Genomic DNA, 12,024 nt, shown 5'->3' on the forward strand with positions numbered 1-12,024 from the left:
GTTGTGTCAAAATATAGAAATGCACTGTGTTTGGAAAACATGACTAGGACTCTGGGTAAGCTGTGTGTACTTTTATTGAATCTGAAAATATACACCAATATAGTCATAAAATCAAAGCAAGAGTGTACAGGGAAACACTCATTTCCTTCCAGTCACTGAGGTCCAGCATTCATTCATTCATCTCGACAGACTTTGGTCAAAACATCAGTTACTTTCACTAAATTAGTGCTCTGCTTTTTATTCACATGAACCTTTCTGTCATTGCCTGCCAGAGAGATCACCTGATCATCTCAGCAGACTCTAAAGGTTTATCAAAGAAAAATAAGCTTTCTGTTACTTTCTGGAGGGTCCTATCTACACATTTACTGTACACGCCGACTTGTTCACTTCCAAGATCACATAACTTCCCCAAGTCTCTTTATGCCTAGAGTTACAAGCTGGACTCTTCATATTGTTTAATCAGCATCTTACCTACAGGTGTGCTACAGAACAGAAATATTTAACAGCGGGTAGATCCTACTCTTCCTGGCTTCTTTCAGTCATTTCCTTAAATTCTTCAAAGTAAAGCGGAAGGCAAAAGAAAAGAGTGAGACGAGAACACAGACACAGATGTTGACTGTCAAAAAGCAGCAACATTTTTCACTGCAGATTTTCTCTTTTCCTCTGATCCTCGATTCACACAGCAACTTTCTCCTCTACAAAGACCTAAAAACACTTTTGTTTAGTTTCCAAGGTTGTGGCGTATAGTTGATTCCAGATATTTACAGTCTGTATAAAAAGGTTTATGATCATGTTTTTCTCACAGTCAGACATTAAATTTAAAACTTTTCCGGTTTTTAGTTCAGTTAGGATTACGCAAATTATTCCTGTTTGCAAAATATCAGAATAATGAGGGAGAACATTTTTAGGAGAACATTTAAGAATTTTTTTCTAATCTAAACATTTACATGAACCAAGGCTAATATTCCTTTAAGCAAAAGGAAAAAGCTTGCGAGCCTCAAACGGCATCCCAACTGTGAAGTACGAGGGTGGCAGCATCATGATGTGGGGGTGTTTTGCAGCAGGATCGACTGGTGCACCTCATAACATAGATGGCTTCATGAGGAAAGAACATTATGTGCAAATATTGAAGCAACATCTCAAGACATCAGCCAGGAGGTTAAAGCTTGGACACAGATGGGTCTTCCAGATAGACAGTGTCCCTCAGCAGACCACCAGATTAATTATAAGGTGATTTATGGACAACAAAGTCAATGTTGTGGAGTGTCCGTCACAAAGTCAGGTGGCCAAGATACCTGACCCGGATACACCGGTTCTGTCAGGAGGAATGGGTCAAACTTCCAGCAAACTACTGAGGGAAGCTTTTGGGATGAAACCTAAAACGTCTGACATAATGTTGATAATCCTAACTGAGCTAAAACAGGAAAAGTTCAGTCAGATTTAATGGCCGGCAGGGAAAATAAAGAGTATGTAAATATCTGGTTTCAGCTGTAGATCTAATTAGAAGAAATAACACCAGAAGCAGCAGATTTAGCTCTTTAACATAGGCAAATTGATCATTTTTTTTATTACACATATAACCCACAGTTGTGTAAATTTAGTCCTTTTTGTGCACTTTGATGTTTTCTTTCTGTTTTTTGTTCAAAATTCGCCTCTGTGTGGATGTGAAGGTGAAAAAGAGCGAAGACTTTGAGGTCTTTGTAGCGTTGCACCCAGCTCCCTTCACCCAACGCTAGTTTGAAGAGAAGCCCTAAACAGGTCCAGCATGGAGGTTCTGCTTCTTCTCACTGGTTTCCCATCATTTCCCAAGGTTTTGGCACTGCACATGCTCACATGGCAAACCGGCAGAGACACGGACAGATGCTCTCGGTCCTCGTTCACAGTGCTGCCTCTTCTTCCTCCTCCTTCACTCATTCATGTCTTCATCCGTTCATTTTTATTTAAAAAAGTCGGGGTTGTTAGATGGCCTTCAGCTGCTAAACAATGGGACACAAAGCAGAGAGAAGTGTTAGACAACCGAATGGTTTAATTTGACCCTGAAATGCTGAGTCAGTGTATAGTTTCAAAGTCCTTCAGAGAGGTTCTGTTCGGAGCTAATGCACGACGGTTTGGGTTTTAAGATTCTAAACACTTTTCTTGTCCAGTTCAAACATTGCCATGACTCCAGTTCTAAAGTATGTCTTGTTCTGGGGCAGAAATCAGAAGACCAATCCAAACATTCAGTTTTCTGTGAGTACCTGAGTAATTTACAGGTATCAGGGTCATTCTAAGACACTGGCTAGAACCTACAGGCACCTACAGGCTTTGGAGACATAATGTAAGATCATGTGTAACTGCAGATGTTCTGTTTCTGGCATCAGAGGTACTCTAGAGAACAACCAGCATCATGAAGACCAAGGAACACAGCAGACAGGTCAGAGAGAAAGTTCTGGTTCAGTTTAAGGCAGGGTTAGGTTCTAAAACAACATCCCAAGTTTAAACATCTCCCAGAGCCTTGAGGAGAGCTGTGGAGGAGCTGCAGAGATCCCCGGCACATGTGGAAGCATCTGTTAACAAGACAACTAGTAGTGGTGCAGCTCCACAAATCTGACCTTTATGGAAGACTGGCAAGAAGAAAACCAGAAGAACCATCATTTTTAGCTTCAAGAAGATATGTGGAATATGTGGTTCTGCTCAGATGAGACTAAACCTGAACTTTCTGGCCTACATTTAAAACACTCTGTGTGGCAGAAACTAACACTGCATATTGCTCTGATAACACCTGTGGGGATGCTTTTTCTCAGCAGAGACAGAGATGCTGGTCAGAGTTGATGGGAAGATGGATGGACAGTCCTGGAAGAAAACCTGTTAGAGGCTGCAGTAGACCTGAGACTGGCTGGAGGTTCACCTTCCAGCAGGAGAACCACCCTAAATATACTAGAGATACAATGAATGGTTTAGATCAAAGTGCGCCTATGTGTTCGAATGGCCTAGTCAAAGCTCAGACCTAAATTCAACTGGGAATCTCTGTCAAGACTTGAAATCTGATGTTCACAAATTCTCTCCCTCCAATCTGACTGAGGTTAAGCTTTTTTTTAAGGAGAAATGAGCCAAATTTGAGTCTCCAGATCTTCAAAGCTGGTGGAGACCCTACAGGACCTGCAGTTTGAGTTGCTAGTTCTACAAATGCACACTACACATGTAGCAAATGTTCTAAAGATGCATCTCATCAGTCAGTAAAATGAGAAGCAAAACAGAAAAAATACAATCTGTCCCTTTTGTCTACTTCTTGTCTCACACGGCTGACTGAAGGCTAATCTTCTCACAGTCGCAGGCTCCACTGCTTTAAGATTAATACTACGAAGGTTTGTATGTGTGAGTCTGTTTGTGTCTAAAGGTGTTACTGACCTGCAGGCCCGCGAGAAGAAAGTCACTTTGCCAGATGTTCAAACGGCACACTGACCTATATGGAAAAGGAGGACAGAGGACCTTAAAGCAGCTCAAAACTGCAGTGTTTACTGAGGAGAGGTGTGCAAGGAGTTTTCTCAGCCTGTGAAACTGCTGAGGAGAACCTGAAAGATCCTCTGAGAACATGAACACAGATGTTCTGAATCCATATTTTGGTCAAACTAAATAAAACAGTTTACTTTTGAACACAATGCTGGGCAAAGGTTGTAAACCATCCATGATCTGTTGATAGGAGACAGATTTCTGGTGATAAACATCTCCTGTTGAAATTTTCTTCAGACATCGGCTCCTTTTTCACTCATTTTCTTATAATATCTGGACCTTTACTGATCTTTTATGGCGAATTAGAGGCAAGCTTAGTTGATTCAGAAAAATACATTTTCCAAATAAATGTTAGAAATTATATAGCAAAAGGAAACACTTTCCTCTGTGGCTTTTCTTAGAGCTAAATGGAAACAATCCCATAGTGACACAGAGTCAGTGCTGGTTATGATGCTCTGCAGAATTAACAGAACAAGAGATCCTCCATACATCTATTTTAAAACCTGCTTGATCCATACAGGCTAGCAGGAGGCCTGGTGCCTACCTCCAGCAGTCATTGGGTACACCCTAGACTGGTCACCAGTACATCACTAAGTCAAACAGGACAAACAACCAAGCACACACTAATACTAATACTTCAGGACAGAAAGTTTCCAGGTTGGGATTTGAACCCAAGACCTTCTTGCTGCAAGGCAAGATTGCTACCAACTGCAACACTGTTCTGCCATCTTATTTATAGTAAATCTGCAAAGATTGGCCTGGAACTCACAGACCTCCTACCTGTGAGGCAGTGATGCGTGATTGGTCGAGGCGTCCAGTGAGGTCAGAGGAGGAGACGTTGGCGGGAGCGCCGCGGTGAAGCCTCATGGCCACCTTCCTTTCCCGTTCAGCTCGTTCTGCTCTCCCTGCCTGAGGGGACCGGTTCCCTGGATTCAGCAGTGCAGTGCGCACAGTTACTGTCGAAAGCTTGTCTTATATATCTATATCTATATCTATATCAATATATATAAAAATCCTCCTGACCTGATGGCTGGGCTCCACGTGAGGCCTGGTTGGAAGGAGTGGTCTCTGGCTCGTTACGGACTCTGTTGGCAACACAAGGGTTCGGACCTGGAGGTAAAGCTCGACCTCCAGCTCCTCTCTGGCCAGCTCCTGTTCGTTCCTCCCCTTCTTTCCCCTCCCTCCTCTCTCTCTCGCCATCCTCTGCTGTCCTACTGGAGCCCTGAATCACAGATGAAGAATAGGCTACAACTTGTTTGTAAAAGAAACCCATCTCAAAATGACAGGTCTGGTTTATGACAGTATGGCTTTGGTTTGCACAACTTCACCTGAACATTCTGCAAAAATGCTGCAACAATACATTTCCCAACCATAAGATCTACTATATACAAAGAGTCCACATGTCCAAAAGGGTCAGGCAACACAATAGTGATCCGACATAGAGTTGCAAATCTGCAACCGAATGGTTGACAAAGAACATAATTTATCTGTTGCAGTGGCCCAGAACCAGACCCAAACCAAAATGAAAGGATCTGGCAGGGACCGAAGAGAGCTCATGCACAGGTGCCCTTTATTTATACTTGGAAGTCAGATTTTTCAAGTTCTTAGTCTGAAATATAACAACAAATATAACTACCCCTGAAGTCAGAATCCAGACTGGAAAAATGGTGGACAGATGATTTGAGAGGGGACTGAAAGAAGCAACCTATGTTAAACATGAAAAACCAAAACTAAACAGAGCAAGTGGCCTCAGATTTCATCATTCTAACGCCTGCTCTGCAGCGCTGACTTGTCTCCCCAGGTGGTTGTTCAGGACCCACACCTTGGGTCATGACACCAAAATAACTCACACGGCATCGTTATGGACATGTTTGGATCGTCTGGCAACAACGACCCCAACATTGAGCTAATAGAGGGAAGGACCCGTCACTCACCTGTCCTGATTGCCGCAATGTGACCCTAAAGGCCCTAGTAGTGGCCTTAAGGACTCCGTTAGTGACCTTGACAGCCTTATCAGTGTGATTAATATTATGACTTTGAGATATAAACCTGTTATTTTCAAAAAAGCTAAATGTCTTCAAGGAACAGGAGAAGGAGTCTGGTTGCCTTCTACTTAAGTATTCAAGATGATCAAGACCCAGATGACTGATAATCTACACTAGTGCATCTGTGACAAGGGGTCAGAGGATCTAGAACCAGAAAGAATAAGTTCTGAGATGAAGCAATAAGTTGTAGGAAGCTAGTGGCGTGTCCGATAGTCCAAACAAGAGATACCCTGGAGACTCAATGGACAGCATCACCAGTCCTTCCCTATCGACCTTTATCACATGATTTAATCCGTGATTCCAGAACTTAGTCTCTGTGGTGCCTGCTGTAGATGTTCCAACTCCTCGTTGAAACATTTCCATAATCATCTTCAGTCTGCAAATGCACCAACGTACCTCCAGATTGGACGGTTCTTTGACCTTCTTATGTCAGTGAGTGTGTTCTACCCCTGAGGAGAAGGTTGAACACCTGATTGTCAGCAGAGAGGGTTTTCTTAACTCAAACAGAGAAAAACAAAACACTCACAAACTTCAGCATGTTCCAGTCGAAGACGTAGTCGTAGGAGAAGCCCTGCCTGTGGAAGAGGTTCCTGAAGAGCTGCCTCAGGTAGGAGTAGTCCGGCTTGTCGTCGAACCGCAGGGAGCGGCACAAGTTCAGGTACGTGGAGAACTCGGCTGTGTGGAGAGAGGTGGAGGGTTGATGAGGGTTTCAAAAAGGACAAAGTCAACAGTATTTTCTTCCAACAACCATGTCTGCCAGATCAAAATGATACATTTCTCATCTAACTTTCCACTCACAGGGGTATCCTTTGCAGAGCACCTCGATAGGGGTGGACATTTTCTTCTCGCTGATTCGCTCGTACTTCTGCCTCTTGGTTGCAGCTTTGAGTCCTTGCCAAGGGAGGGAACCCAGGTTGAAGTACATGAGAACGTAACCCAGAGACTCCAGGTCGTCTCGTCTCGACTGCTCTGTGGAGGAGAACAGAGGACATTGACATTTGAAGGAACAGAGACATTGTGAGAACTGAGCGAACTTACCGATGCCCAGATGGGTATTGATGGAGGCGTAGCGGGCGGTGCCGGTCAGGTTCTTGTTCTCGCGGTAGGGGATGTGCTGGTGTGTGCGGGCGTCGCGGTATTTCTTGGCCAGGCCGAAGTCGATGATGTAGACCAGGTTCCCCTTCTTCCCTAGACCCATTAGGAAGTTGTCAGGTTTCACGTCTCTGTGGATGAAGTTCTTGGAGTGGATGTATTCGATCCGGCTGATCTGTGGAGGAAAATGGACCCTGGTGTTGCTACCAATGCATTTGTTATTATGAAGGGAGTATGTATCAGTTTGGTCTCTGACAATTTATACACAAGGGATTTTCTTTTGTTCTGTGAGATCAAATACAATATTTTATCATATAGCTGAATTATTATCATCTTATTTTTCTGTTTCAGTCGTGATGACGACTTATTTACAGCCACTTTGACACTTTAATAAAAGCTCTGATTTTATTTAAGCACAGCATCCACTGACGGTAAATTATTAATAAAATACCACTTATGAACGGTGCCCTGAAACAGTTATAAGCATTCCTGCTTCTTTTGTTTGTGTGAACTGTGGTGAATCTTCACAGGAGAGACCGGCCAACCCAAATTACTCCAAGAGCTCATTGGTGTCTCATCCAGGAGGTCAGAGACGAATCCAGAACAACATCTAAGGCTCCTCACTAAATCTGTGAAAGTCACAGGTCAGGATTCAACAATAAGAGAAAGAGACAGAGCAAAAATGGCCTCCAAAGAAATAATCCCAGGGCCAGAATTACTGCTGACTCAAAAGAACACAAAAACCCATCTCACGTTTAACCAAAGAACAAAAACTTGGCATTGTGTTACACCTGGAGTAAAACTAATATAGAATTTAAGAAGACCATCATATAAACAGTCAAACATGGTGGTGGTAGTGTGATGGTCTGGTATGCTTTGATACTTCAGGAAACGGATGACTTGCTGTAACTGATGGACCCTAAACGTCTTGACCAGACGCTGATCCAAAGAACATCGGTAAGTCCAATTCTGAATAGCTCAAGAAACCGAGTTAAAGGTTGTGGAGTGGCCCAGTAAAAGTCTGGGTTTGAATCTCGTTGAGATGCTGTGGTTTGCCTTTAACCAGGCCGTTCAGGTTGGAAAACTCTCCAATGTGGCTGCAGCAATTCTGCAAAGCAGAGCGGGCCACATCATGATAGAAAAGACTCATTGATGATCTGGAACATTTAGGTGTGACTGAAAAACAAAAACAGAAGACAATCTGTGGGGATGGAAACACGTTTTTACAGCACCGTATATTTCAACCCTGCAGAAAGCGCACAGATCTGTTCTCTGATCAGCTTTATTTAATCCAAGAACCAAAAAGGAGGATTTTCATGAACTGATTCACATGATCAAGGTAAACTGACCGATGAGGTCCTACAACGTCTTCTACTTTTTGCAGCAACATTATGTTCGTAGTTTCAGAGCATCTGATCCTAAAGTGTAAATGAGGCCTCAGTCCTCATTTTGTGATCAAATATTAGGAACTCATCAATAATGGTGTCGGTTGATCAACCAGATTGTTTAGTTACAGTCCAGCATCTTTAGAGATGGGATAAATCAAGAGGACCGGATAGAAGTTCAAAAACCAACTATAAGCACTTAGGAAAACAGGTCAAAGCTACCAAGAGACAATGAGACGAACAGGCAACTGGAAATTAGGAATAAAAAGATGAGTCTTATAAGAGATTAAAAGGCTAAAATTAGAGTCTGGAAAAAAAAAGCTCAGGATCATTTTATCGGAATTACTCTCAGATTTTAAATGATCCGTTAACTGTCCTGTTTGACAGCCTTATTAAGGTTCACCTTCCAGCAGGAGAAATGCCCTGAACATACAGCCAGAGATACTATGGATGGTTTAGATCAAAGTAAATTTGCGTGCTAGAATGGCCTAGTCAAAGCCCAAACCTAAATCCAACTGAGAATCTGTGGCAAGACTTGAAAACTGATGTTCACAGATGTTCTCCATCCAAACTGACCGAGCTCAAGCTGTTTTACAAAGAAGAATGGACAGATATGTCAGTTTGTAGAAGTTCAGAGCAGGTAGAAACAAACGTTAAAAGACCTGCGGCAGAAAGGGGGTTAAAAATTATTGAATCATTTGTCCAGGAAATTCAAGAGGAGTAAAAACCACATTTATTCTTTCTTCCACCTTCTTGATTTACTTTACTTTGTGTTTGTCTGCCTCAGTAAAAATAAACTTTGTTGGTAATAAGTTTATTTATATATTTTTGGACCCTAAGGAACTTCAGATTCGGATAAATTCTGACTGTTGCTCTAAGAAATGTAGAAACTTTAACTAAAAATGAAACACTGACTGGTTCTCAGGAAAACAACAACAATATTTTGATGAGAAATATGAACACCCAGTCAGTCCGTCTCACCATCTGATCAGCCAGCAGCAGGACGGTTTTCAGGCTGAACTTGCGGGAACAGAAGTTAAACAAGTCCTCCAGGCTGGGGCCAAGGAGCTCCATCACCATGACGTTGTAGTCTCCCTCCGCACCGCACCACTTGATGGAGGGAATTCCCACTGAAGGGAAAATCACAGGATTGGGAAACAGGACTCCTGTTTTATCTCATTCAATCGTATCTTTGAAGGCCTCACCTCCTCCCTGCATCATTTTGTAGAACTTGCTCTCAATGTGGAGCTGTGGGTGTTTGGTCTTCACACATTCCAGTTTGATGGCTACTTCTTCTCCTGTAGCAATGTTTGAACCTGATGGACGAAGCAGAGGATACAGAGATGCAACGAGCCATCAGAAGAGGGTTTGGAGAACGATCATGTCTATACAATGCCTTTCTAAAGTATTCACACCCCTTGAACCTTTTCACATTTTTATCACATTATTATTTCTCTTCAGGCTGCAGGAACACTTTTCTTCAAAGGGAAGTTGTAACAGGGTGCAGAAGACTTGAGACTGGGGTGATAGTTCACCTTACAGCAGGACAATGACCCTAAACATACAGCCAGAGCAACAATGGCTGATTTAGATCCATATTCATGTGTTACAATGGCCTAGTCAAAGTTGTTTACAGATGTTCTCCATCCAAGCTGGCTGAGACTGGGCCAATATTTTTAAGCTTTAATGGCAGCAAAAGATGCTTCTGACTCTGAGAGCTGAATACGAATGCACAACACAGATGTTCCTCTGTTGAAAAAAATTGATTGAATTTCATTCTGAATTTACATCTGAAAACATGAAAACGTTTAAGCAAACTTTTGCAATGCGCTGTACAGTAAAAGGAAAACCATGAAAATGTCTGGGAGTGTTGCAAGATAACCAAACAAAGGAAAGAAAGCTGGGTTCCTCACCAAGATAGATGTCTCCAAAGGATCCGCTCCCTATCTTCCTCCCGAGGCGGTATTTGTTCCCCACCCGTAACTCCATTGCTCCTGAGCTCTTCACCTCACTGGGAAAACAACATAAACATGCACACCCTATCAATAACTGGTGATCAAAGTGGTGCAAACATGCAGGCTGAGAACTCTGCTGTGTCAAGAGTGCGAAAAAACCCGGAGACAACAGAGAGGAAATAAAAAGTGAAAATAAAAAAACAAAACAGTGACGTAGTTCTGCCTGAATGGGATCGGTGGAAGCAGGAGCAGGAATGAAGTGAATGCACATGACTTAACCAACCATAGAAAGACAGGATCCAACAGCTGCTTCTAGAAGAATCAGTGATAAACTCTGGGAGCAATGAATTGTTTGGGATGAGAGCAAAGTAGAATGAAATGAGTTGTGTAACATGATCTGTGTCGAGCTGCAAGGAGGGAAGCTGCATCAGCTTCTCACACAGTCTTCTCTTCAAAGGAGTCTGCTCCTGTGTTCAAGTGATGTGCATAAACTCCCGATTTCAGGCTGGAGCCCCTTGACAAAATTCAAATGAGTCATGTTCTCCTTAACCGAGCTCCGTCGGTCCAAACGGACCATGAAACGTGGATTTGAAGTGGGGAATGACTCGGTGCATACCCACAATCCACATTCACAATGCAGGAAAAAATCAGCCACACATGCATCTCACCAAAACCCACCAACCCAGACTGCTCCTACAGATATTGTACCTCGGTGATCCAGAACTATACGAGCCTCAGCTGCAGAAACAGACAAGGTAGAAAACCCTTCATGCATTTGCCCCAGATAGCGACGGCGCTGAAAGCAACTGCACCATCAGATCCCATTCCTAACCGCGCCCTGCAGCCCAACACGACTCTGTTTGTCCAACCCGAACCACGCGAACACCTTCACACCCATGCACGTCTCCAGAGACCTTGACAGGGCAACAAACACCCCCTCTCCAGAACCACACCTCCTTCTCCTCCTCACCGGCTCTGTGGTCGCTCCGTCTCACTCAAGACCATGGACAGCGACGTGCGGACGGACCTCGGGATGGATCATAACCCTGAGAGATGCTTGACCTGAAGCCTTCCGAGGAAAGGTAAAAATACAGATCCGACAGAGCCCGGTTCCGTTTATGTTCTCTCCGTGACCCGATCTTTCTTTGTTTTATTCCATTTTCCCTGCGTGGCTGCTCCTCACACCCAGTCCTCTCTCAGTTTACACCGTTGACAATATCAATGATGTCATCCACAGACAGGCAGAGATGCCCGGATTGTCTTAAAGCAGCCTCTGCTGCTCCTGTGCTGAATGAGGCACAGTAATGTAACACCCATTTAAACTTACGCAATCATTCACTTTCCTACACGATGTAATGATCTGTACGGATCTTCTGAATTCCCATAATAACGGGAAAACCTGGATGTTTTATTGGATCTCCAGTGCTGAGCAGTATTTCAGACCTTCAAACTAATTTTACTATCAGCCAAATATAATCTGATTAAACACAGAAGGTGATTTCAGATGATGATGATGATGGGCTTTATCAAACCAGCTTGTGTGTGAAAATATAATTGCACCCCTTGATAAACTACGAATAAGCTGTATTTCTGGGTGAGCTTTACCACCAATACACAAGCTGATTAAATATAACCTGTCTGACAACATGAAGTAGGCTAAAAGATCTCAAAACAGATGAAAAACATCTATTAGTCTGGAAAGGCTTTCAAAGCCACAGTAAGAACCGTTTGTCCACACATGGAGCAGTGGAGAACCTTCACCACACTGACAACCCGTCCAGGAGCTCACAACAGAACCCAGAACATCTAAAGCACTGCATGCTTTGGCTCAATTAAGGTCAGAGTTCACGATTCAACAACAAGAGAGAGAGAGAATGACTGAGAAAAATGGTAACCAGAGCTCCAAAGTGAAAACCACCTCTGACCATGAAGAACATCTTGATGATCCCAAAGACTTCTGGGAAAATATTCTGTGAACAGATGAGACAAAAGTGGACCTCTTTGGAAGTTGTGTGTCCTGGTATCTTGTGTAAAACTTCAGAAAAGACCATCATACCT

At 43.1% G+C, this 12,024-nt stretch overlaps 1 protein-coding gene across 1 annotated transcript; it reads right to left on the reverse strand.

The window, feature by feature from the left end:
- Positions 1-56: 56 nt before the first annotated feature.
- On the reverse strand, positions 57-11,221 carry csnk1e (casein kinase 1, epsilon). Its single transcript, XM_047377891.1, has 11 exons — positions 10,937-11,221; positions 9,925-10,022; positions 9,217-9,327; positions 8,993-9,141; positions 6,573-6,801; positions 6,333-6,503; positions 6,061-6,209; positions 4,513-4,711; positions 4,270-4,415; positions 3,388-3,442; positions 57-1,976 (listed from the first exon to the last, which is right to left on the reverse strand). Exons 1-10 carry the CDS (start codon positions 10,969-10,971, stop codon positions 3,410-3,412), a joined length of 1,320 nt encoding a protein of 439 aa, XP_047233847.1. The 5' UTR covers positions 10,972-11,221; the 3' UTR covers positions 57-1,976; positions 3,388-3,409.
- Positions 11,222-12,024: the final 803 nt, after the last annotated feature.

This window comes from Girardinichthys multiradiatus, chromosome 10 (genome assembly GCF_021462225.1).
Source record: "Girardinichthys multiradiatus isolate DD_20200921_A chromosome 10, DD_fGirMul_XY1, whole genome shotgun sequence".
Classification (NCBI taxonomy): Eukaryota; Metazoa; Chordata; class Actinopteri; order Cyprinodontiformes; family Goodeidae; genus Girardinichthys; species Girardinichthys multiradiatus.

What these genes read in the sequence shown, in the direction of transcription:
- csnk1e (XM_047377891.1), bottom strand. Translation starts at nt 10,971, where the DNA reads ATGGTCTTGAGTGAGACGGAGCGACCACAGAGCCG. An exon ending in ACGGAGCGACCACAGAGCCG is followed by an intron (nt 10,023 to 10,936) that starts GTGAGGAGGAGA and finishes TTGTTTTCCCAG; the next exon opens with TGAGGTGAAGAGCTCAGGAG. An exon ending in GCTCTGCAAAGGATACCCCT is followed by an intron (nt 6,210 to 6,332) that starts GTGAGTGGAAAG and finishes CTCTCCACACAG; the next exon opens with CCGAGTTCTCCACGTACCTG.